The 23,382-nt window shown below is 58.3% G+C and overlaps 1 protein-coding gene and 1 long non-coding RNA gene across 2 annotated transcripts in view; both read left to right on the top strand.

The window, feature by feature from the left end:
- SLC7A5 (solute carrier family 7 member 5) overlaps window positions 1–11,472 on the top strand; it is a 32,472-nt gene extending 21,000 nt beyond the window's left edge. Inside the window, exons 3-10 of the mRNA XM_077891090.1 lie at window positions 1,921–2,026; window positions 2,533–2,577; window positions 2,999–3,122; window positions 4,028–4,131; window positions 4,527–4,623; window positions 5,854–6,003; window positions 7,745–7,922; window positions 9,013–11,472. Coding sequence (XP_077747216.1) covers window positions 1,921–2,026; window positions 2,533–2,577; window positions 2,999–3,122; window positions 4,028–4,131; window positions 4,527–4,623; window positions 5,854–6,003; window positions 7,745–7,922; window positions 9,013–9,068 — 860 coding nt within the window. The 3' untranslated portion in view covers window positions 9,069–11,472. The remainder of the gene's footprint in view (window positions 1–1,920; window positions 2,027–2,532; window positions 2,578–2,998; window positions 3,123–4,027; window positions 4,132–4,526; window positions 4,624–5,853; window positions 6,004–7,744; window positions 7,923–9,012) is intronic.
- Window positions 11,473–21,708: 10,236 nt separating this feature from the next.
- Window positions 21,709–23,085, top strand: LOC144310322 (uncharacterized). The gene is made up of 2 exons (XR_013376043.1): window positions 21,709–21,885; window positions 22,413–23,085. It is a non-coding gene; the product is annotated as an uncharacterized LOC144310322 (long non-coding RNA).
- Window positions 23,086–23,382: the final 297 nt, after the last annotated feature.

Here is a 23,382-nt window from a genome sequence, read left to right as displayed (position 1 = left end):
CGGGGCCTGTGCATCTCATCATGAGACCATGGCCTCAGGGCAGTGGGGGCTGGGCGCCTCTCAGGTCCCATGTCCACTTCCCAGCTCAGATTTGAGATCAAAGGCATAAGCTGACCTGTGGTGGCCGGGCAAACAAGCTCGGGGCGGGGGCGGGAATGCCACAGGAAGGCAGATCCAGAAACAAGAATTCTGGGGTCCGTCCTGCCCCTCCCCACTGCACTGTGTGCTGGAGACCTGAGCTGCTTTGCAAGTGCAGGCTTTTGCTGCATAAGATGACAGGGCTTTATGGGAAGCTCCCTTCCATGCTCCCCTCCGCAAACCTCCTCCCATATTGCCACCGGGTCCTGTTCTGGGTTAACAGGAGGCTGTCACCTTTGGGAGAAGTGGGAGGCCTTGGGCTCCCCAGGGTCCTACAGACCCACCCACCATGGGTGACAATGACCCGTGTGGGGCCCCCGAGCCCCAGCCCAGCCTGGGCCCATGGCTTCTCAGCTGGACGGGGACACAGACCTTCACATCCAGAGCCCTGAAGAATTTGTGGTGTGACCTTTTTGCAGTGCTCTAGTGATCCGCACCCGACCAAGCATGCAGCCCCTCCAGGTTTGTGTGTGCCTGGAAGGCTGGCCACTAGCAGGTGGGCTGAGGGGCTGGGCTGGCTGTGTCCCTGGGCACCTGCTATCTCATGTACATGTCCCTGCTGCAGCCATCCCAAGCAGGGGAGCCAGGTGTTGAAAAGGTGTGGGGCTGGCCCCTCACTATGGAGCCAGGGCTTCTGGGCCTGAGCGTCCAGAGCCATGTTATGGACAGTGTTGCTGAGCCACAGAAAGAACCCCCATAGCCAAAGTCCCTCCCAACACCCACATTTCCCATTGTGTGTGCCAGGTCGGGTGTGAACACACACCCATTTCCCAGGGACTTGTGACTGTGCCCTTATTTGGAGAAAGGGTCTTTGCAGATGTCTTTGTGGGAAGAATCAGGGTGGGCCCTAAATCCAGTGTCACGTGTTCTGATAGACACAAAGGGGAGACACAGCAGAGAGGCCACGAGAGGGTGGGGGCAGAGATGGGGGCACCTGAGCCGCTCCTGGCTGAAACGGTCAGCAGAGTGCTGGGCGGAGCTGTGTAGGGCCCTGGTGCCGTCTGCCCAGGAGGAGGACTGAGGCTGCGATGCCCCCAGGGACAGCTGTCTGGGAGGTGCTTGCGCTGAATGTCCCTGCAGACACCATGCTTCCCAGAGGCACATCCCTGTGTCCCCTCAGGCCACTTCAGTCTCTCAGGAGCAGCGTGTCCAGGGACAGATCTGAGTCGGTTTCAGGAAGTTCCGTGCTGACCCTTGCGGATGGGTCACACTCTGAGCTCTGTCACATAAGCGGGGAGCCTGGGTTTGGGGTTAGCAGTCCAAGATTCTCCCAGCACTAAGGGGAATCAAAGACTCGAGCCCGGGTGCCCCTGAGCTGGGACACATGTCACGGGTTCTGCAGGGAGTGTGACCAAGGCTGATCAGCCCCTGCTCCTGCCTGCATGAACCACAGGTGGACGCATACATGCCCCTGCACTGGCCCATTGGGGCATCCCATCCCCCAGCTCTTGGGCGGTCGGCTAGCACTTGGAATGGCCGAGGGTCTGTGGAGCTGCCTCTCTGTGTTGGGTGAGCTAGGGGCCTCTTGGGGGTCATGTCCCCTGGGTCACAGCAGAATCCTGCTCACCTGCGTCTGCTTGCTCCTGACCCCGGGTAAGTCTGGGAATGCTGTGGCTAGCTGGCTCAGCAGGTGCATTCAATTTGTTGCCGTGGAAAGCCTTCACCCTGGCATTTTTGTTTATGACTGTATTTTGCTCCAGGAACATTCCAGAATTTGTGGTGTGACCTTTTTGCAGTGCTCTCTAACCCGGCATTCCTTTCTGTCTGTTTGGCCTTTGCCAGGTGATGTGTCCAATCTGGATCCTAAGTTTTCGTTTGAGGGCACCAAGCTAGACGTGGGAAACATTGTGCTGGCGTTGTACAGTGGCCTCTTTGCTTATGGGGGATGGTAAGTTCTAGAATGTCTGGGTCTCTGGCCCTCGGGACACACATGGTGGGTGGGCCCTGAAGTATCCCAAAATCCGGTCTCCTGGCCATCTGTGGGCAGTTTCGGAGCGTGGTGGGAAAGCCTCTCAGAGCCATTTGCAACCCAGAAGAGCACGGAAGGCGTGCGGGGCAGCCCTGGGCACTGTTCACAGCGCACCTGGGCCCCTGAGAAGCTGTCCCTATAGACAGACCTCTGTTGACGTGCATAAAGCATTTAGACGCGAAGTGCTGGGCTTGGAGCTTCTTGACGTCTCCTCCCCAGGAGCGAGGGACCTGTCTGCAGCCCTTGCTATGATGCCTCCTGTCCCCTGTGTCCCCAGCTGCTCCCCGAGGGGCTTCTGGAGGTGGGTGCGGGGATCCCCATCCATGAGCCCAGAACAGCCAGGAGGAGCCCCCGTGGGATCTGTGTTCTTCCCCCCAGTGATGGTGGGAGGGACGTATAATTAAATTCTGCTTTCTCAATTCCAGGAATTACTTGAATTTTGTCACAGAGGAGATGATCAATCCCTACAGGTATGGGTACGAACAGAGACTTCTCTGAGGGAGGGAGGGAGCCTGGTTCAGTCTCCAGGGCACCCAGGGGCCCTGCCTCAGACGAGCGCAAGGCCTTCCGGGGGCTCTGGGGTTAGGATCCATGCTAGGGCAGGGCGCTGGTTTCTGTCCCCACACTGGCCGCACGGTGGCCGCGTGACCTGGAACAAGGCTCCCCTGCAAGATCAGGGCACAAGGCTGGAGGGCTTGAGTTGCTGGCCCAGGGTCACCCAGCCACCCACCTGCCAGCTTCCAGCCACTCACCCGGGCCGGGAACAGTCTCGCCACTCACCACCTTCCCCACGCGGTGAGGCTCAGGACCCAGCCACCGTGTGTTAGAGGCATCTGGTCCCGCTGCATGCCGAGCTGCCTTCTGATAATGTGTCCCTCCTGTGCCTTCCAGAAACCTGCCCCTGGCCATCATCATCTCCCTCCCCATCGTCACCCTGGTGTACGTGCTGACGAACCTGGCCTACTTCACCACATTGTCCACAGAGCAGATGCTGACGTCAGAGGCTGTGGCTGTGGTAAGATGCCACCTGCCAGCCCAGCCAGGTCACTGAGAGGCCCACCTGCCCCCTCTGAGCCGGCCCCTCCCATCCACGAACCACACCCTACTCGGAGGGGTCGAACTGTATTTTGCCAACCCCCAGAAAGAGTAGGGTGCTCGTTCCTCACCCTGGCTCATGTGAGACTCATGGGGTCTTTGAGAGTGTCGGTGCCCAGCCTCCCCAGGCCAGATTTAGGTCAGCATGTGCGGTGGTCCTGCCCTGAACACAGCTGGGTCTAGAGTGAATCCAGGCAAGCGAGGTCTCCAGCCCTGAGCATGGGAGGGGCAGCGGGGTGGCCTTGCCCCATCCGCGGCCTGGGTGCATCCTGAGCCTCCTCTGCTGGACACTCTGGACACTGGCTTTAGCGGCGGGGCGCAGCATACCTAGGCCCCATGGAGGCAGCTGGCTGGGTGCCTTGTCAGCCCTCAGACCAAGCCGGGTGGCCCCAGAGCTGGTGGACTCAGCTCTTGGAGCACCAGCCATTCCATCTTCTGGATAAACACCAAGCCCTGCTCTGGGAGGGCACCAGGAGCTCAGCCAGGGACAGCAGTGCACCCCTTCCCCTCTGGAGCAGATGTGCTGATGGGAGACCGTGGCCAGCCTGGCATATAGCAGGGTGAGGAGTGCCCAAGAGTGTGGACAGGGAGTGAGGCGCAGGGCCCTGTGCTAATACACAAAGTCCCATCTCTGGGGCTGCCCCCTAAAGTCCAGACCCCCAGGGGTCACTCCATGTGTAGACGTCTCATGATGAGCATGTAGGAAGCCATGCAGATGGAAATGTGCCAGGGCTAGGCTATGAGGACACCTGTCGTCCAGGTGAAGATGGAGCCCTGTGCTGGGGAGCCCCAGGGCCACGGGGCTCATGCTCAGTGTTTGCCTAGGACTTTGGGACCTATCACCTGGGAGTCATGTCCTGGATCATCCCTGTCTTCGTGGGCCTGTCCTGCTTCGGCTCCGTCAACGGGTCCCTCTTCACGTCCTCTAGGTGAGCTGTCACCCAGGCTCTGGGAGGTGGAAGGCTCCGCTGTCGCAGTGGGTAGCCAGTGCACACACACTGCCTTCTCATGTGTGCTCTGGATTTTGTTTTGTCATGTTTGAGTAATACAGAAATGAGGGAACCATGAACTCTACTCTGACCCCCGGACCCTGCCCAGAGGTGACACAGCTGTGTCCTTCTGGACTCTTTCATGGGTTCATTTCAAAACCCTGCCCAGGGGGATTGGAGGTAAGGAAGGCTGAGTCTCCCCCCTCGCCAGCCGAGCCCATCAGGGATGCCAGGAAGCCCCCGGAGGGAGCCCAGCCCTTGGGCCTGGGCCCTCCCACTCCCTGCCCTGCCTGGGGTGCATGGTGGCAAGGCTGAATGCCCACTCCTGTTCACAGGCTGTTCTTCGTGGGGTCCAGGGAGGGCCACCTGCCCTCCATCCTCTCCATGATCCACCCACAGCTGCTGACACCCATGCCTTCCCTTGTGTTTACGGTAAGTGAGCGGTACTGTCCGGCATCCTGTCCTCTGTCCCCGGGGGAATGCAAGCAGGTTGAAACAGGAGACGGGCATGTCCCTCAGGACCTGTCTGAGGGGCTCCCCCGCAGGAGACCGGGGGAGGGAGGCTGCACGTTCTCCCCATGAAGCCTGTCCCCTACTGTCCACCTGAGGCCAGCACAGATACACAGATAATTAGTGTGAGCATTTCCTCACCTTGTGCTTCATGGATTTTTTTTTCTTTTTAATTCCAAAAACTATGCGCAGTGGTTGTAAAACAAAAGACCTCTAAACAGTCTGGAAGTGTGTGAAGCAAAAGCTGTCTGAAGAGACATATCAGAGCTTTGTGGGCATGTTCATGGTGTGCACAGCACACCCAGCCTCCGCTTTTGTGTGAGATCACGTTACAACGTGCCTTCCTTCTGCCCGTCTTCGTCTGTCTGTGTGGGTATACGCAGTGTTAGGAGCTCTCTGCCGCTGCAGCACAGCACCCCACACACGGGGGAAAGGGGAATCGCCTGTTATCTGATTCTGAGAGTCCTGCCCTGGTGCAGGGTTCCCCATGAGGTGGAGATCCAGATGGCAGTCAGGATGCTGTCCCAACTGAAGGCTCGATTGTGGCTGGAGGTGCCTCTTCCCAGATGGCTCCCCACACAGCCACAGGCCACAGTTCCTCTGCTGCAGGATGTGGCTCCATGGGTACTGTGTAAGCGTCCTCACGACACGGTGCTAGGCGCCCCAGAGTGTGCCAGCTGATGGTGGCAAAAGGAGAAAGCCACCACACTTTCTGTGACCTGGCCTCAGAAGTCACGCTCCATCACTACTGTGTTTTTCTGTGTTAGGAGCGCAAGTCCACAGGTATAGCCCAACTCAGGGACAGAGGGCTTTGGCCCCTCTTGAAGAGAGAAGGATCCAGTGATTTTTGGTTGAGTTTTAAGGTGCTGCAGAGTTCGATCTTAGTTTTGAAACCGCTGCATGGCGTGCAGTGCCTGAATGTGCCACAGCTCGTGGTGTCACAGTAACGCTGCAGCCAGCGTGCAGTTGGGTGTTCCCTTTCTGCACCGACTGAATCCTGTTTGCGGGGCTGTGCTCTCTGAGAGCCCAAGTGTTGCTCAGACCAGGCCTCCCCTTCAGAACAAGAGTGAGCAAGCGTGGTTTCCCTGCCTCAAGGCTGCCCTGCTCCTGGGCCCCACCTAGGCCTCACCTGGCCCCTCTCTCATCTTGCAGTGCATCATGACCCTGCTTTACGCCTTCTCCAGAGACATCTTCTCCGTCATCAACTTCTTCAGCTTCTTCAACTGGCTCTGTGTGGCCCTGGCCATCGCCGGGATGCTGTGGCTTCGCTACAAGAAGCCTGAGCTAGAGCGGCCCATCAAGGTGAGGGGTGGGCTGATCCGGGGCAGCACGGGCTACGGCACACCGAGGGCCGGTCAAGGGTTCGGCAGAGTTGTGCACCCCAGAAACAGAGTCTGAGTGTCCACCAGAGTCCTGGGTTGGCACTGTCCTCCTCTGAGCCCGCATCTTCCCAGTGCAAACCAGCGGTCAGGGTACTTTATCCAGAATGTCCTGGTAAGGATCCAGCAAGATACACATGAACACACTTGTGTTCGAACTAGACAGAGGGATACTTAGTTCACCTGATGGCTATTATCGAGAACTTCTTAAGTGCTGGGGGTCATCAAAGAACAAATTAGATCCCTGTGTCCCTGGCCCCCTTGAGCTCCTATTCCAAGGAGGGGAGAAGACGTGAGTAAGAAAGTGCCAGGTGGATGCGTGATGAGCACCGCAGGGCAGGTGGGGGGGGGGAGGGGAGAGGCAGGTGCCAGGGCAAGAGGGAGAACAGGTGGGCGGAGGTGGAGCTGGCCTCAGTGCCCACCCTGGTCTTGGCCAGCCCAGAAGAAAGAAGGGTGCTGGCCCTTGTCAGCTCCATACTGGGGCCCAGCTCCCTAGGCCCTAGGGTGACCTTGTTTCTCTGAGAAGGGGCATTGGTGAAGCCTGCACTCCTGCTGAGAGGTCAGCTACAGCCCCACGTGCACACCATGGCCAGCAAGTGGCCACTGGCCAACAGCCCCGTCCCTTGCCCAGTTCTGGTGCATGGCTCCTCACAGTTGGCACCTGTCCACAAGCCTCCTCCCTGGCTCTCCCCGCAGCTCTCAACAGAGACCAGTGGGGTCCAGCAGGGGTTCTTCTGGGGAGACCGAGGCAGCCTCAGTGGCCTGGGTCATTGTGGCCCTTGCTTGTGGTGGGCGCTGTCTCTCTCACAGCCTGGACACAAGCTGGGCACTGTCCCCTTGTTAGCAAGGGCTGTGGTGGGTGTTGTCCCAGTAGGGCCAGGTGGGGCATGCCCTGTGGGCTGACCTCGGGGAACCCTTGCTCATCCTTCATCCCCTGGGCTTTCTGCCGGTGTGTAGACACCAGCGTGTAGACAGACTGATTGCATGTGGAGATGAGCCTGCCCGGCAGAAGGCATGGGGAAGCAGACGCCGCTCCTCTGCCTTGAACTCTGTGGGTGGGCCGTGTGCCTGTGGTGTGCAGACTGCGGCCCCGCCTGTCCACACAAGGGCTCTGAGGAGGCGGGTGCTACTGTGTTATTAGCGGGTGCCCACGGCCTTCCCAGCAGTGCCGGGCCCCTCCTTTGGGTGACCGTGGGTTGGGTGCTGGGCAAACGTCTCCACCCTGGGATGGAACCAGGGAGGCTGACCTTCCCTGACCTTGGGAAGCCTCAGGGACTGAGCTGGGTGTTTCCCTCATGCATCAGCACCCTCTGTGTTTTGAGTGGTTACTGCCCGGCTCCAAGTGCTCAGGGCACATGCTGGGAGAACGAGGTGAGGTCCACTCGGAAAACCAGGCAGGCTGGAGCCAGCAAAGGCTGGAACAGGCCCTGGAGGTCAGAGCCCTTCCTAGGTCGGCCAGGAAGTAGGAGTGGCTCAGAGCAGGGAGCACACCCTGTATCCCGGGGATCCCAAGGGAGAAGATGCTTCCGGCGAGGGCACAGGAGATGCAGAGCTTTCAGCAGGGTGGACAGGACTTGTGACCACAGACAGTGGGAGGTGTGGGCAGGGGGTGCCGGGCTGCCTGGCATCAGCTCCAACCTCCCGTCCCCCCCACCCATCCCCAGGTGAACCTGGCCCTCCCAGTATTCTTCATCCTGGCCTGCCTGTTCCTCATCGCCGTCTCCTTCTGGAAGACCCCCGTGGAGTGTGGCATTGGCTTCACCATAATCCTCAGTGGCCTGCCGGTCTACTTCTTGGGGGTCTGGTGGAAAAACAAGCCCAAGTGGCTCCTCCAGGGCATCTGTGAGTACCTGCTGGGGCCTCCCTCCGTTCCTGCTCTGGGACCCTCCATGCCGTGCCCCAGAGCAGGGCTCTCTGCAGCTCTGATCTATCCCCTCCATTGAGGAGCAGCGCAGGTCCCAGGGTCAGCCAGGGTCGCCGAGAGGTGGCTGTGAGGCCCTGGCCGAGGGGCCGGCAGTGAGGCTGAGCCTTTGGAATTGGGCAGCGGGCGTTGACTGTGCTGACTGAGGTTTAGGGCGCTGTGGTGTGTTTGGCAGTGACGTCTGGCCCGCGTATTTCAGGGATAAGACGCTCAGCTTGGCACCAGCTAATCTCAAAACAAGGGATTCCAGAGAACCAGGCTGCTCTTGCCAAGTAATGAAACCCCACCGTCTGTCGCCAGCTTAAACACAGCCGGCTGACCTAGAAAGGCAGAGGACAGTGAAGGATCCTGGTAGTGCAGTCCTGGGCTCCGTTGACAAGTCCCATTTAAGACCCTTTCCTGCAATCATGTCTGAAGTGAAAGGCTCCTAGGCAAGTCCGGGGTCTGTGGGCTGCGCCCCGGTCAGTGCACACCAGGTGGCCATCCCGCATTCTCATGGGCACCTGCCTGTCGGTCATCTTAGAGTACGCCACAGCAAGGAACCCCCTCCCTCCTGAAATCGCCCACAGTGAGCACTTGCAGTCTGTGCATGACAGGCGTTTGTTGGGCCCTGGGACTCGCGCACCTGCTCTAGCCCCTCTGCAGGACCATGGGCCAGCAGTGGTCATCCTGAGGAGGGCCTGCCAGCTGCCCGACCTGGTGTCTGCCCAGACCCTTAGAAGGGCCCTGGGCTCTGAAACAGCTCGGGGATGGGCCCAAGCCTGCCTGTTGCTAGGTTCCTCGGCCACACCAGCTGGGTGACTTGCACAGTCGGGGCAGATGTGCAGGCTGGCACCCAGCGGCGGGGAGGCCCACGGGCCCTGGGCACATGTGCGCTTCAGTAGCTTTCACATATAGCCCTGGGTTTCTGGCCGCACCTACAGCCCTGGACGATGTGGCCATGGGGATGGGGTGAGCTACAGCCCACATCCCCCACTGGTGCCCCTGACCTAACTCGCTGTCCCCCCACAGTTTCCACGACGGTCCTGTGCCAGAAGCTCATGCAGGTGGTGCCTCAGGAGACGTAAGCAAGAAGGGCCAGGAAGCTGCCGGAAAGAGAACGCGCAAAGATCCTGTTAAAACATCTCATACCCCCTTGAAAAGCGACTCTGGTCCTGTCATCCAGGCAGCTCAGCTGAGCGCCCCTCATTGTCCCTCCACCAGGTCAGGGGGCTGGGGCCACAGTGAACACTGGTACGAGTTCAGTCCTAGAAAGCTAACTTCCATCCTTACCTCCATGAGCATAAGAAGAGGCCAGGCCCCCGACCCTCCACAGACTGTTCGCCATGTTGGGCCCTCTTCCTCCCCACCTTTATTTGTATTATTTTTTTAACTTAAATTTTGGGTCAAGTTGATGCTACCAAGAGATTATTTTCTAAAGAAATGAGAAGGAGTAGGGGGAGTTTTGTCCCCCCGCACCCCCTGCAGTGTGTGATATGTGTCAAGGGACCAGGTGCTGGTGCAGAGCACCGTGCCCGGCCCAGCACGTCACCCAGGGAGTGAGGGCTTCTGAGCACCAAACACTCCGGTCCCACGAGCAGAGCAACCAGGACTCCGGCCTCGCTGTGCGGACCTCAGAGATGCACTGACAAGACAGCAGCCCAGACCAAGCGCTTGGCTTTCTTTTGTTGTTGTAGACGTAGTGACTTTAGTGAAACTAATCTCGGGACTTAGATCTCTTTGCCTTAAAGACCCAGAGGTAGACCCCTCCCCGACCACCAGAAGAGAGAAGAGAAAGACACCAGAACAGCTGCCTTCAGAGAGTGACACTGGTCCCCAGCTCAGCAGACGGAGGCTTTCTGCACCTGGTGTCTACGCAGGTGGGGGCCCTGAGCAGAGGTCACGGGCAGCCGGATCGTCCTGAGCTCCCACCCATGTGTGCCACCGGACCACAGAGCAGAACCAGCTCCCAGGCTAGCCCTGGGTCACCCAGGACACACCAGGCTTCTGACCTCATGCATCCCACCCTGGATGCCATTGTGTGCAAGGGCACAACTGCAGGAAGACTCGGGCAACCCCTGTGCCCACTGGGTGTGGGCTGTGGGTAGCACTGCTTCTGGACTGTTCTCCGTCCGGTATTGGGACTGACCTATGGTTATTCCAGGCAGAGACTCAACACTCAAAATCTTCTATGACAAACCAGATAAGAAAGGCAGCCACCATGACCCCTAATGGGCTTCCCTGGCCTTGCCAGCTGGCCGGCAGCCCAACAAACCACCAGGAACTGGTTCCGGCTCCTGGTGGGGGTGCTGCCCTCACTGCACGGCCCTCCGCAGGTCTGACTCCATTGCTGGGAAGCTGGGGCCACTCTAACTACACCTGCTTTGGAGGCTGTTGTGACTCCTCAGGCTTGTCTTTGTCGTTCCCATTCCTTCCGGGGGTGGGCAGCTGAGGCCAGTGTACCTTGCCAGGCCCCGATCTTCGGTGCTGGGTGGCTCTGTCCTGTCCTCTGACCACTGAGCTGAGCCCTTGGACATCAGGCTACCACCAGAGAGGCTGCTGTCCCCAGGGCCACGTGAGCGTTGGCATGGCCTGTGGCCCTCCTTCTGGGCTCCGGGACCCCCATGTGACCTGCCGGGCCCAGAGAAACCTGAAAGCAGCTCAGGAGGCTGAGAAGCCGGCCAGCTGTCCCTCCTGCTTTGTGCCAGAGCACAGGGCTGGCTCTAGGAAGAATGCAGGGAGCCCCATGGCCCCGGCCGGACCATGGCAGCCTTCCTGCGGCAGCCCGCCCCAGCCTCCTGTAGGCGGGTGTGGGGAAGTGGGGCATCATCAGTCTTGCAGGGATGGGCGGGGGTCCCTTCTCACCAGGTGGGGGCACTGAGGGCTCACGGGCAGTTCTGCAGCATGCTGTGAAGGCGGGTTGGCGGTCCAGGCTGCAGTTCCTGGAGCCGCTGCCCCCCACCCAGCCCAGGGCCCCTTGGAAGGAGCCGTGCAGACACCGGGCGACACTTCCATGGTGGCAATCTGGGCAAGGTGGAGACTCCACTCCTCTGACCGCTCTCTACTGACAGGGGTCCCGAGTACTCAACGTTTGTCGGGCATACTAGTTTTTTTTTTTTTTTTTTAAAGCAAACCATCATAACCAGCAAGCATTTGTTAGTGGTTCTGCTGTCTCATCCTGACCTGATATGTCACTGACTTAAGGCTTCTGTTGGCACCGTGTATATTTATTTGCAGAATTGGCGTCCATCCTTGCTGCTACACAGTGTCCCGTGGTCCTGGCGTCCCCATGCGTCCCTGTGCTTCCTGGCTATAGCAGCATGGCCAGGACACCTGCTGCATAAAGGCGTGTGTGGCATGTCTCTCTTTTCCCATCCGTGGCTAACTTGTTGCACTTAGCTGGTGCAGGGTGGGGAGTTCAGGGGGTTTTTTTTGGTGTGTGTAGAGTTTTTCGTTTGTTTTTCAAGAAAAACAATCAGAATTTTAAGTCCTGCTGGTGGTCTTTTGTGTCCTTTTTTAAGCGCCAAATTCCAGGTGCAGGAATGATCTGGATATTCTCCCCACAGAAGCAGTGATGTGCACCTTTTGGCTCACATGTTCCTCCACTGACGTGGCCTTGGGATGGGCAGCGTGGGAGGCCCAACACGGTGGCCTGTGGTCACAGCCCCTGCCTGGGGATGGGTGGTGATGACCAGGAGGAAGCAGGGGCTGAGCCAGAGTTGGGATCTGCCTCTTCCAAGGATGTTGAAGTCGAGATGGAGGAGGAGGAGCGCGTGGCCCAGTCTGCGGGCAGTGCACTGTGGCTGCTGCTGGGGACCAGCCCTGGGAGGGCAGGGAAGGCATATGCCAGCTTGGGGTTGGCAGGGACGGCCAAGCCCCTTCCCTCACTTCCACAACATCCATGAGCATCTCCTGGCCCCAGAGTGGAGCAGGGCTGAGGGCCACGGGAGCCTTATGCAGACCAACAGACGACACTCCTTTAACTCTGGCACAGTCTGTCCTGAGCTGGAACAGGGCCTTGAGGAGAGTCGGGATGGGTCTGTGGGGGAAGGCATTGTGGGGTGGCCACAGCCTGAACCTTGGCGAGGGTAGGACCATCCACTCCATGCCTCAGGCAGGAGAGCCTGCGGACAGGCTTGGTGGGGACTGCCACCCGCAGCTGCCACAGAGCGTAGGTCCCCAGGACTGCTGCCTTTGAGAGCACCAGGGCCTACCATGTCATGACCTGGGTGCGCACCCCTAGGTATTGATCCCGGCCCTGCATGCGCACCCCTACACACCAACCCTGGCCCTGCGTGTGCACCCTACACACCGACCCTGCATGCACACCCCTAAGTACTGGTCCCAGCCCTGCATGTGCACCCCTACGCACCGATCCCCACCCCGTGTGTGCACCCTACACACGGATCCCCACCCCACGTGCGCACCACTAAGTGCTGATCCTGACCCCGTGTGTGCACCCCTATGCACTGACCCTGGCCCCACATGTGCATCCCTATATACTGAACCCCAAAACATGTGGGCTGGGGGAAGTAGGGGTAGAGCTAACCAGTGGGAGAAGGGATTGCCAAGTGGAGCCGGCAGGGGGCCGCTGCCCCGGGTACAGCCTTGCTGCCCCCCACACCCTCCCACCCTGCCCCTGGGGCCAGGCGCCCACGACCACCCACACTCCCACCAGGTACGGTACCCCCCCACCCCGTCTGCTCCAGGGAGCCCATGACACGTCCAAGAGGGCTCAGAAATCCTACCTCCCTTCCCAGGGAAGCAGAAAAGAGGAAAGGCAAGAAGTGGGAAAGAAACCTCGCTGTGCCTGTTCTGTGGCCCTGGCCCCAGGACGAGGGGTCCTTTCCCTGCTGCCGATGAAGCGGTCTTGACACCGCCAAGGATAGTTCTCAACCCCCACAGCCAACTGGGGGCCGCTCCTCCTGTGATGGGTGGGCAGAGACTCAAGTGGGGAGCGGGTCATTGAGGCAGGAGCCAGAAGAGCCAGAGGCCCACGAGCCTGGGACTGGGGCGCGTCCATGCCACAGCCGACAACCCCTTGGCCGCTGTGCGAGGGGAGGAACGTGTTTGCGTTTGGAGGAGCAGTGGGGAAGCGAGGAGACTCCTCAAGGTCCCCCACTTCCTAGGACGTCCTGCCGACTCACCAGATCACCACGAGCTCGCTCGCATGGAGAGCTGGTGAGGGAGTTGGGGCAGGGATGAGGCCAGCAGCGACGAGCCTGGAACCCTTGCCCGTGGAATTTGGCAGAACCAGAGTGTGGGTTTTGGCCTGCTGTAGGAAGAGAGGTTAGCCAAGCGGGGATTCTGTGCCGAGTGGGAGGCAATCAGTGACCCCTGGGCCAGGTGGGAGAGCTCGGGAACCCCGGGGTGTCACGAGGACCCCAGGGAGGGGGCGGCACTTCCACCTCGTGCTCCCTCTGGGCTTGTGCCTGGCTCCAGACAAGACCCTTCCTGGGCATCCCCAATACAGCATACTTTGCACTTCGGTGGCCTCCAGAGTTCGTGAGTCTTTGCCCCCCCCGCCCCCCGATAACGGCCTCCAGGGATGATGAAGATGGAAGGGGGCGAGCCCACGTCCTTTGGAGCGGACCCCATGGAATCAGGCGGACACACAGGGGCTGCCCACACCGAGGTATCCCTGGGGCCCAGGCGCCCTTCACCCGGCAGCCAGAGAGTTCTGAATTCCTGCATGCCAAGCAGGCAGAGTGCTGCCCTCTGTACCTCTCGGGATCCAGTTCAGGCAAGACCCAGATCCTTCTCTCTTAGCCGGAGGGGTGGCTTAATCCTGTAAGCAGGAGCTCAACTGTGTGATTCAAGTCAAAGGCTTAAGAGCACACATGCAACGCCCCGGGTGAGCAGATCGCTCACAGAACAAGTCTCTACCAGTTTCCCTAGGAGAACGAATCCAGCCTGGGTCAGAGAGGGCATGGAAGGTTCCAGAAGGTTCCTTTACCTCAGCAGCCTCTTTGCAGGCTGGCTAGACAGTGGCATGTGGCCCTGGGAAGGCTTTTCCCCCTCGAAGGAGGGCTTGGGACCTGAAGTCGAGGCGTGGGTCTGTGCCTGGCCATCCTGTGGTCCCCACACTTCTGAGCAGGTAGCGAGGCGCCCTGTGCTCCTGTGGGCCCCAGCCAGGCTTGCCTGTCCCTCCCGGGGGAGGCCACCGTATCGAGCCCTTGCACAGCTCCCAGTTGAGGCTGGGAAAGTTGGCGTGTGGGTGAGGCCAGGCCCCGAGGTCAGCCCCGCCACTCCAGTTCCTGAGCCACCTCCACGTCACACAAGCAGGCGGCTGACTTCTGTGGCCGCGAACACTCGCCCAGGCTTCCCAGAGGCCGAGCTTGGTCCTCCTGGGCATCCAGGGCAGCGGGAGGGTGTCCCCAGATGTGACTGCCCCCCCGCCCCGTCCTGTTCCTCTCTACAGAAATGGCTGTGGCGACATCTCTCGGGCTCCGGCACCCAGGTGGACAGCTCTGTCCTGCGCTCACAGAGCCGTGTTGGGGGGTGAGGCTGAGCCCAGACTTCTCCCATGGAAGCCACTACTGTTTGGTTTCTGGGCTGTGAATCCCACAGGGAGGAACTCGTCCAGTAAAACCCATGACCGGCCTAAGTAAGGAGACACTGTATTTGGAAGGGCTGGGCTGCGGCAGTTGGAAAAGAGCCCTGCTCCAGCTCGGGGGACAGGCCAGGGTTTCTCTCCTGGAGGGACCCAGGTGGGTGTGGGCAGAGGGCAGAGGAGTTGTGGGGGCCAGGAGAGCAGGTTCCCCACCTGGATGCTGTCTGCTGGCTCGCCCTGAGGGGGCCCAGGGCCGGGGTCTGGGGAGGAAGGGAAGCCATGGTCTGGTTAAGGGCCATCTAGGGGATCCCTGGGTGGCTCAGCGGTTGAGCATCTGCCTTCAGCTCAGGGCGTGGTCCTGGGATCTGGGACCCGGGATCGAGTCCCATGTCAGGCTCCCTGCATGGAGCCTGCTTCTCCCTCTGCCTGTGTCTCTGCCTCTCTGTCTCTGTCTCTGTCTCTCTCTGTCTCTGTCTCTCATGAATAAATAAATAAAATCTTTTATTTAAAAAAAGGGGGGGCCATCTAGCTCCTGTGGACAGTGTGGGGGGGTGTCAAGCAGTTCTGCTCATCAGTGCCAAGGCACAGAGGGAGTTCAAGGACCAGTGTCCATCCTCGTCGCTGCTGAGTGTCCTCTAGTCGTAGGCGAGGCAGTCCCTGGCCAGGAGCTGTTTCTAGAACATAGAGGGAGAGAGCCTGGCAGCATCAGCCTCTGTCCAGGGTGGGAGGCTCCCTGCAGGTCAGCAGCGTCCAGATGAGGACAGGGTTGTCCTGCTCTGTACCTGGGCATGTGACCCCTCCCCAGCCACCTGTAGCCTCTCCCGTGGTGCCCCACTGCCAACCCCCTTCACGGGGCTGCACACACAGAGGCCCTGACCTTGCCTTCCTCCTCACGGGCTCCCGCTGGCTACAGAAGGCGCAGATGCAGCGAGTGGACGTAGTGGCCGCTCGCCATCCCCCATTATCCAGTAGCCCATGCATGAGCAAAGTTCCCAGCGTAATGAGTGTTTGGGGTTGAAATTAGACACACACACCCCAGGGAAGCAGGAAATGGGTGTCAAGGCCACCCCATCTCTCCTGGGTGTGTTGAAAGTGCTGGTGGGTCCATAGGAAGCCAGTGTGGGAAGAGCTCAAGCACTCTGTGGGGTAGGATGCCGCCGTGACAGCAGACTGCAGGGAGCAGCATGTTCTCACCTCCACGGTGGCAGTGGTGGCACGACCTTCGTGAGTGCGCAGAAACTGCTGAGTCGTGCTCTTCACGTGGTGAATTGTACAGCCTGTGAGCAGTACATATCATGAAGCAGACCAGCAAGATGTGGAACGGCGGACACGGTGTGCCAGCATTATTATTGAAAAGGTGAGAGAGGGGCATCTGGGTGACTCCGTCGGTGAAGCGTCTGCCTTTGGCTCAGGTCACAACCCCAGGGATCTGGGATCGAGCCCCACACTCCCTCTCCTCTCCCCCCGCCACCACCCTGAATCGTGCTCTGTCAAATAAATACTTTAATAAAAAAAAAAAGAAAAGAAAGAAAAGGTGTAAAGAGTATACAAATGTATTTCCCTGAGGATGGAAGAATCACCGACTGCGGGATCCTCCAGCTGGGGAACTGGAGGTCCCGGGGATGCGGCAGGAAGATGGGTTTTTGCCCTGTGCCCTTTGGCTCCTTGCGGGTCTTGAATCTCATGGATGATTCGCTAATTCACATAAACAAGACTTTCTAAATGAGCGTCTACAAACCAGCAGCCTCTCTAGATGCCTGCACTGTTCTGTGCTTGATCTGGCAAATTCATCATGCGGTGAAGGGTCGTGCACTTTCCAGACAGTTTTTTTTTTTTTTAAGATTTTATTTATTTATTCATCAGAGACACACACAGAGAGAGAGAGAGAGAGAGAGAGAGAGGCAGAGACATAAGCAGAGGGAGAAGCAGGCTCCACGCAGGGAGCCTGATATGGGACTCGATCCCGGGACTCTAGGATCATGCCCTGGGCCAAAGGCAGGTGCTAAACCGCTGAGCCACCCAGGGATCCCTCCAGACAGTTTTTAAAGTGTGCACCAGACACATTGCTGCCGGGCTTCTGTCTTGATCTCACTGTGCATGCCCGATGTCCCCCAAAGACCACAGGACCCCCCCCCACTGCCATGTGAGGACAGGGTGTTGGCATCCCTTTCTCTCCAGCCACGGCCAGGAACTCCTCGATCATCAGGTGCTGGATGTGAGGCTCAGGGGGCCCCAGCATGATGGGGGGAAGCAGGGGACAGAGACTCACTTGTATTGGTGGATCCCAGACTGACGGTAATCAGGATCAGCATCCACGTATGCGCACTGTCCTGGAGTCACCTGCTGCCTTGAGCCTTTACCCTGCCTCCTGAGGCTTGACTCCTCCAGCCGAGGCTCTGAGAACTCGTCAGGGACCAGATGCGTCTGAGACATTGGCAAGCCCACTTTCGTTGATTCTGCACCTCTGCTTCCACCATGATGAGGTCTTCTGGGGCAGGCAGGTCAGGACCTCTTGGGGACCTGCCTAGCACCCCAGGAGAGGGTTGTGGAGCTCCAGTTGGGGTTACCTCCAGAGGTCCACACAGGAGACCCCACCTCGCTGTCCCGGGCAGTCACGCTGAGCCGACTCCTCCACCTTCTCCCCAAGCGGCTCTCAGCCCTGACATGGCTTGCTCGTGTGCGGCTGATTCATAGTGATTTGATACACTTGGCGATACGACAAAGATGGTTCCAGAAACTGGCCACATCTCCAAGGCTACCGTGAGTTAGAGTAACAGACTCAGAAAGTCAAAGGGCTGCACCGCGACCTACAGATGGAGAAACTGAGGCAGAGAGCGAGAGAGTGAGAGAGTGAGAAACCCTCAGTTTGGTAAGAGTGAAGCCCTGCTAGGATTTCATCCTCTCCACCAGACACAAAAATCTGATTGTTTTTGCTAATTGCACAGTTTTGAATAGCTAATGTATGCAAGAGCCTCAGATATGTGTGGAGAGCAGGTTTCCGGCCCCATCCCAGGTCTCTTCCCAGGCTTCCTGAGTCCTGCGGCCTATTCAGCAGGACGCAGAGCACACAGGGGCCCCTGAGGAAGGCAGGCTCGCATGGGTGCATCCTAGGGTACGCGCAGAAGAAACCTCTTGGAGAGGCCGGGAGGAGCAGAGCTGGAGCCCCTGAGCTGCCCTTACAGAGGGAACGGGCAGGCTGGACAAACCACCACATGCGGGTCTTTCAGGCCAGGAGACACCCAGAGCCGATTCACAGGACAGTGTGTGAGCTCCTACAAAGGAGGCGATCTGACCATGAGGGCCAGACCTGGATTTTTCAGGGGGATCTGGGGGGTGGGATTTGCTAGACTGGCAGGCACATGGGTTGCAGGTTTCATGGATCCTCATTCCCCCAAAGACACACAGACCTGCAGCAGGATATTACATTCAGGCTGCACTGCCATCCCTGGAGGAGCTAGTGAGTTCACCTCTCCATCTGTGGGCTGTGGGATGCCTGGGGTGCGGCCAGTTTCTGTCCTGAGCCCTGTTTGCCACTTCTACCCCTGCCTCGGGTAAACATGTGGGAGGTCCCAGCATCAAACGGGTAAAGAACATAATGCTGGGGCAGCCCAGGTGGCTCAGGGGCTTAGCGCCACCTTCGGCCCAGGACTTATCCTGGAGACCTGGGATCAAGTCCCGCGTCGGGCTCCCTGCGTGGAGCCTGCTTCTCCCTCTGCCTGTGTCTCTGCCTCTCTCTCTCTGTGTGTCTCTCATGAATGAATGAATAAATAAATAAAATCTTTAAAAAAAAAAAAAGAACATAATGCTGGGCCTTATGACACATATCTGACGCCTTAAATGTTCCCAGGGCCTTGCACATCAGCCACCTGCCTACTTTTCTAAACGTTGGTCAACCACCTCCCCCTCCCTCTGCATTCCAGTCCACCATGGCCCTCTTTTATTGCTAGAACATTCTGTGCCTGGGACACACCTCAGGGCCTTTGCACATGCTGTTTCCACACTGAGCTGCTCTTCCCCGCCTCCTCCCTATGAAGTCCTACTCTCGTCCCACCTACAGGGCACACCGCTGCTGCTCCCTGGATGCAGAGCCTTCTCTCTACTGCTTCAGTTTTATTGGGATGTTGTGAATTGCCTTTGGTTTCTTTTCATTGCTCATGTGTAAGAACGTGTTGGATATTGGATATTCTGGAGACCTTAAGATGTAAACTCCAGAATAGAGCAGGGTGGTCCTCCCAGGATCCCAGAGGGGCCAAGCACACCACTCTCCAGCTATGCAACTGTGGGCACGTTGCTTCTCCCAGAGGCTGTTTCTCCACGTGTCATCTCCTGGGTGATAAGGGTTGAGACAAGTGGCCTATGCCTCCTACTTCCTCCCCCTTTCCACTCTAGGAAATGCCTTGCCTTCCAGGACCCTGAACTCCCCAACCCAGGAGACAGAGAGGCCTGTGGGCAAGCACACACCACTTCCCAGCACCCACTTCATGAGCAAGGGGCACATGGTTCAGGGAGCCCCGAGAGGGACGTGCAGCCTTCCTGGGGAAGGCTCCCTTCCTCGGACATGGGGAGCACAGCATGAGGAGGACCAGCTGCACTCAGGGCAGGGCCCAGAAGGGCGGTCGCCAGAAGCACCCCTCCTTCTGGACTCCCCTTACAGCAGAGATCAGCTGAGCTCCTGTGGCTTCCCTGCTGGACGCTGAGGGGTCCTGAAGCCAGGGCTCCCGGTGTGGCTCTGAGCACGACAGTCACACCGAGGACGCTGAGGTAGGTACCATCAACATGGCCATGAAAGCTCCCACCACCTCTGGGAGCTGCCCAACGTGATGGTGCTGTCGCCTGGAGTGGTTCAAGCTGCTGGAACGGATGCTGTCTGGCGTGGCCCAGATGTCCTGTCGGGACTGGCCCTCGCCTCTGCAAGTGGTTGCTGACCCTCCCAGACTTGCCCTTGGCCAGAAGGTCCACTCACCTCTCTGCAGGCAGCCGTATGCACTGTGGCTGGACATGTTCCGCAGCCCCTCCACCCCAATTTGGGAAGATTCCTGCAACTATCTCAGCCCCAGGCTTCTGTGGGGTCAGCTGAGGCTTCCGTCATGATCACGTGCAGCTCAGCATCTCCCTCTGCCCAGCGAGGCCACCCCAGCAGCCCTCACCTCACATCCCTGCATCAGACCCTGCCTCCTGGGAACCCACGGGAGAGGGGCCACACGGGCCATGGTCAGGACCGCGGGAGGAAGAGGAGTTGGTCTATCTGCCTTGCACTGGTTCCTGCTCTCTGCCTTCACTAGAAAACCGATCCCATGTGCACACGAGAAGTCTGAGGAAGGCCAGGGAGTCTGAGAAAATGGGGTGCATGATACCACCCCGGGGCACAGCAAGAGCTCCACGAGGTCCTGGCTCCTCGGACACGGGAGCCGGTGTCCAGCTCCCCCACCTTGTTGCCATCTGCTGGTTCCTGCTTCCCTTCTTCGACTCCAGAGAAAAATCTGCATCTCTCACTGAACTTTGAGGAGCTCGGGACCATCACTGGGAACGTTGTAGATGACGGGGCTTGCTTCTGCGGACGTCCTGATGTTCCTTCTGTTCAGCTGCAGGCAGGGGCACAGTGCAAATCACTACCTCTTCTAAGAGGCAATCTGGACCACTTCTGTCCAGCTCTGAACATGTCTCTCAGGGCATTGTGGGCGGTAAAAACCCCATTCAGATAGATCTCCCCTAGGTCCCCACCAATGCTTCCTGACCCCTGCCCTCCCCCAGTGTACTTTCTGTGTGGGATGCTCCTGGCTCTCGGCTAAGAGGACGGGCAATGTCCGGTATCAGCCGTGTCCCTCATTTCCATACCTTGCTTTATGAAGGCATGTAAATGAGTTCAAACCTTCTTTTGAAACGTGTAGGTGGTGTTTGCTCTCACCTGTGACTCAGCAGCCCTACTTCTGGGTACGCATGCACCACAGGGCATGTGCGAGACTGTTTGCGGTCATTCCGGGCCCAGCAACCCAAACCGGGAACTGCCCTCAAGACTGTGAATCCCAGAAAGGAGACATCATGGTCACATGTCGCCACAATAAACATTGATAAGGAGCTATGGGCTGTAGCTAAGCAGGGCCCACGTGAAGGAGTGCCACATGAAGGAGTCTGCCCTGAGAGCTGCCTACTGCACCATCCTGTTCCCAGAAAGTCTGAAATTTGGGGCAGAATCAGTGAATCTGTGTGGAAGGCAGTGGTGGTGCTTTGTGTCAGGGTCCTGGGGCCGCTGGGACAGATCAGCAGAAGCAGGGCCTTCAGCATCAGACATTTACCCCTCGCTGTCCTGGAGGCAGGGGCATCTGCAGGGCTGGGCTCCCCCGGGGCCCTAGGGGAGGGACCTTCCTGTCTCTCGCAGCTCCTGGGGGCTCCCAGAGTCCTGTGGTTGGAGGCTGTGTCCCTCTGGAGTCTGTCTTCCCGAGGCCTCTCCTCTGTGTCTGTGTCCAAACTTCCCTGTCCCTATGAGGACACCCGTCCTTGGATCCATGGCCGACCCGACTGCAGCAGGACCTCAGTGTATCTTAATTACATCTGCAAAGACCCTGCTTCCAAATACGGTCCCATTCTGTGGTTCCAGGTGGGCGTGAGCTTGGGCGGCTACTCTTCACCCCAGGACCTGCCTGAGGAGGGCCAGGACAGGGGAGGTCCTGAGGGTGCTTCCGCTTGCAGGTCACGTGCTGGTTTTGGTTCCAGGGCAGCAACCTCGTGGATCCCATCAAGCCTTGAACTCCAAGGGTACGAGCTGCGTACAGAGCGTGCACAACACATCGATGACACATTTACATGACAGAAGAGGGCGGCAGAAAATCAACCCCAAAGGAAATATGCACCTGCTCATTCCACAGGTATGTATTCACATTGTCACTTTTCCAGGGCTGCTGAAACAAATTACCACAAATTGGTGGCTTAGACAGAAATTCACTACTTGTGGTTCTGGAGGCCAGAAGTCTGACTCAGGGGTGGTCAGGTGTCCATAGAGCTGGTTCCTTCTAGAAGCCCTGGGCAGGACCCGTCTTTGCCTTCTCCAGCGTCTAGAAGCCACCTACATTTCTTGGCTTATAGCCCCTCTTCCAAATGCAAAGTTGGTGGCATGGCAGGTGGCTCCTCTGTGACTTCCTATCTCTAGAAGGAACTGTGATGACATTGAGCCCACGTGGATACCCCAGGACCATCTCCTCCTGTCAAGGTCCTAAACTTAATCACATACATAAAGTTCCTTTCCCTCTGTAACATGTTCTACAGGTTCCGGGGATTGGGACGCGGCGTCCTGGGGGCTCTTATACAGCCGACCTCTTACCTACCTGGCATCTGAGAGAGAAGGGCAGTCTGGACAGGTGAGCTGCACCTAAGCCTGACCTGCCCTCTGCCCCCTGGGGTGATTCTGAGGGATGAAGATACATCACCCCACAGTAGACTGAAAGGGTGGAGCCACCAGGGGCTTTAAGAGCCAGGAGGCAGATGGCACTTGGTGGGACCATTACAGAACAGATGCAAATGTTGGACGCAGCCAGGAGTTTCTGTTAAAAGTCTGAGCGACGCAGGGTAGGGTTGGCAGGATGGGTGCTGTTCAAGATCTCCAGCTCCAGGAAACTCTGACCAGTGCCTTCCACAGCAAGATGGCTCAAGCCTGGGATTTCATCAGGGACTCTGTGTTTCCCACCCCAGATGGGGCAGGGGGACATGGGGCACTGTTAGCACATGGAGACTGGGCACTGATGGCCAGACTGAAAGTCTGGATTGAAGCCACTACAAAGTGTTTAGTTTAAACACTCCCTAGGAGAAGATGTGAGGATAGGCAATGTTTGATGTGACAGAACGTTCAGTATGTCCCGCTTGTAAATAACTCTCTGGATTGGAACAGGGCCTTGGACTCATCTTGCTCCAGGATGTCCGGCCTCCCACTCAGCACGGCTGTGGGTGAAGTTGGCCTGCTGGACAGTCCCACCCGATGAATCCATTATAAACAGATTCTGCGTGGAAAGGGAGGCTGAGAAAGGGCGGCCTGCTTCCTCGTGTGCAGCGGACCCTCCAGGGATGGGCTCTGGGCAGACGAAACCTTGTCCCCAAGGAAGATCGCTTCTGTCAGGAGCTGCATCCAGGGGTGGCCTACGTGGTCAGTCGCTCACACAGACCGCAGGAGAAGCTTCTTTGCTCACAGTGGGGAGAACACATAGGCCCCCAATGGTCTCTGCCTTCGTGTCCTGCTGTAACGAAGCAGCACACACAGCGTGCTCAGCCACAGACACGACCTCGCTCGGGCTCTGGAGGCAGAGGTCTGACATCAAGGTGTCCACAGGCTGCTATGCTCCCTCGGGAGGCTCCGGCGCGGCCCTTCCTGTCACCGGCAGCTGGGCTGGCTCTGCACCTCGTGGCTCATGGCCGCATCCCTCTGATTATGGCCTCCATCCTCACGTGGCCGGTCCTGTGTTTCTGTGTTTGTGTTTCTGGTTTCTCTTAGAAGGACACCGTCCTTGGATTCAGGGCCCATCTGAGATCCATACCTTAATTACATCTGCAATATCCTTCTTTCCAAATATTGGTCACATTCTGAGGTTCTGGCTGGATGGGAACTTTTTCCTGGGGACAGTGGCACCATTTAACCAGCACAGACTCCAGGGAACTGCTGGTCAGCACTGACCTTGACCTCTCTCCCAGAGTGAATGCTTCCAATCTTGTCCATGCAGACATCCCTGGCATTTGGTAAAATGTCCACCAATGGGAGATGGGGCCCACCCAGGAGCTCGAACCAGACAGGGGCGGGTGTGTGTGTGTGTGTGTGTGTGTGTGTGTGTGTGTGTGTGTTGGGGGCAGAGGTGAGGCTGGGATCTCAG

Source organism: Canis aureus, chromosome 3 (genome assembly GCF_053574225.1).
Source record: "Canis aureus isolate CA01 chromosome 3, VMU_Caureus_v.1.0, whole genome shotgun sequence".
NCBI classification, from domain to species: Eukaryota; Metazoa; Chordata; class Mammalia; order Carnivora; family Canidae; genus Canis; species Canis aureus.
Note: the sequence above shows the minus strand (reverse complement) of the source record. Positions and strands in the feature narration are given on the sequence as shown.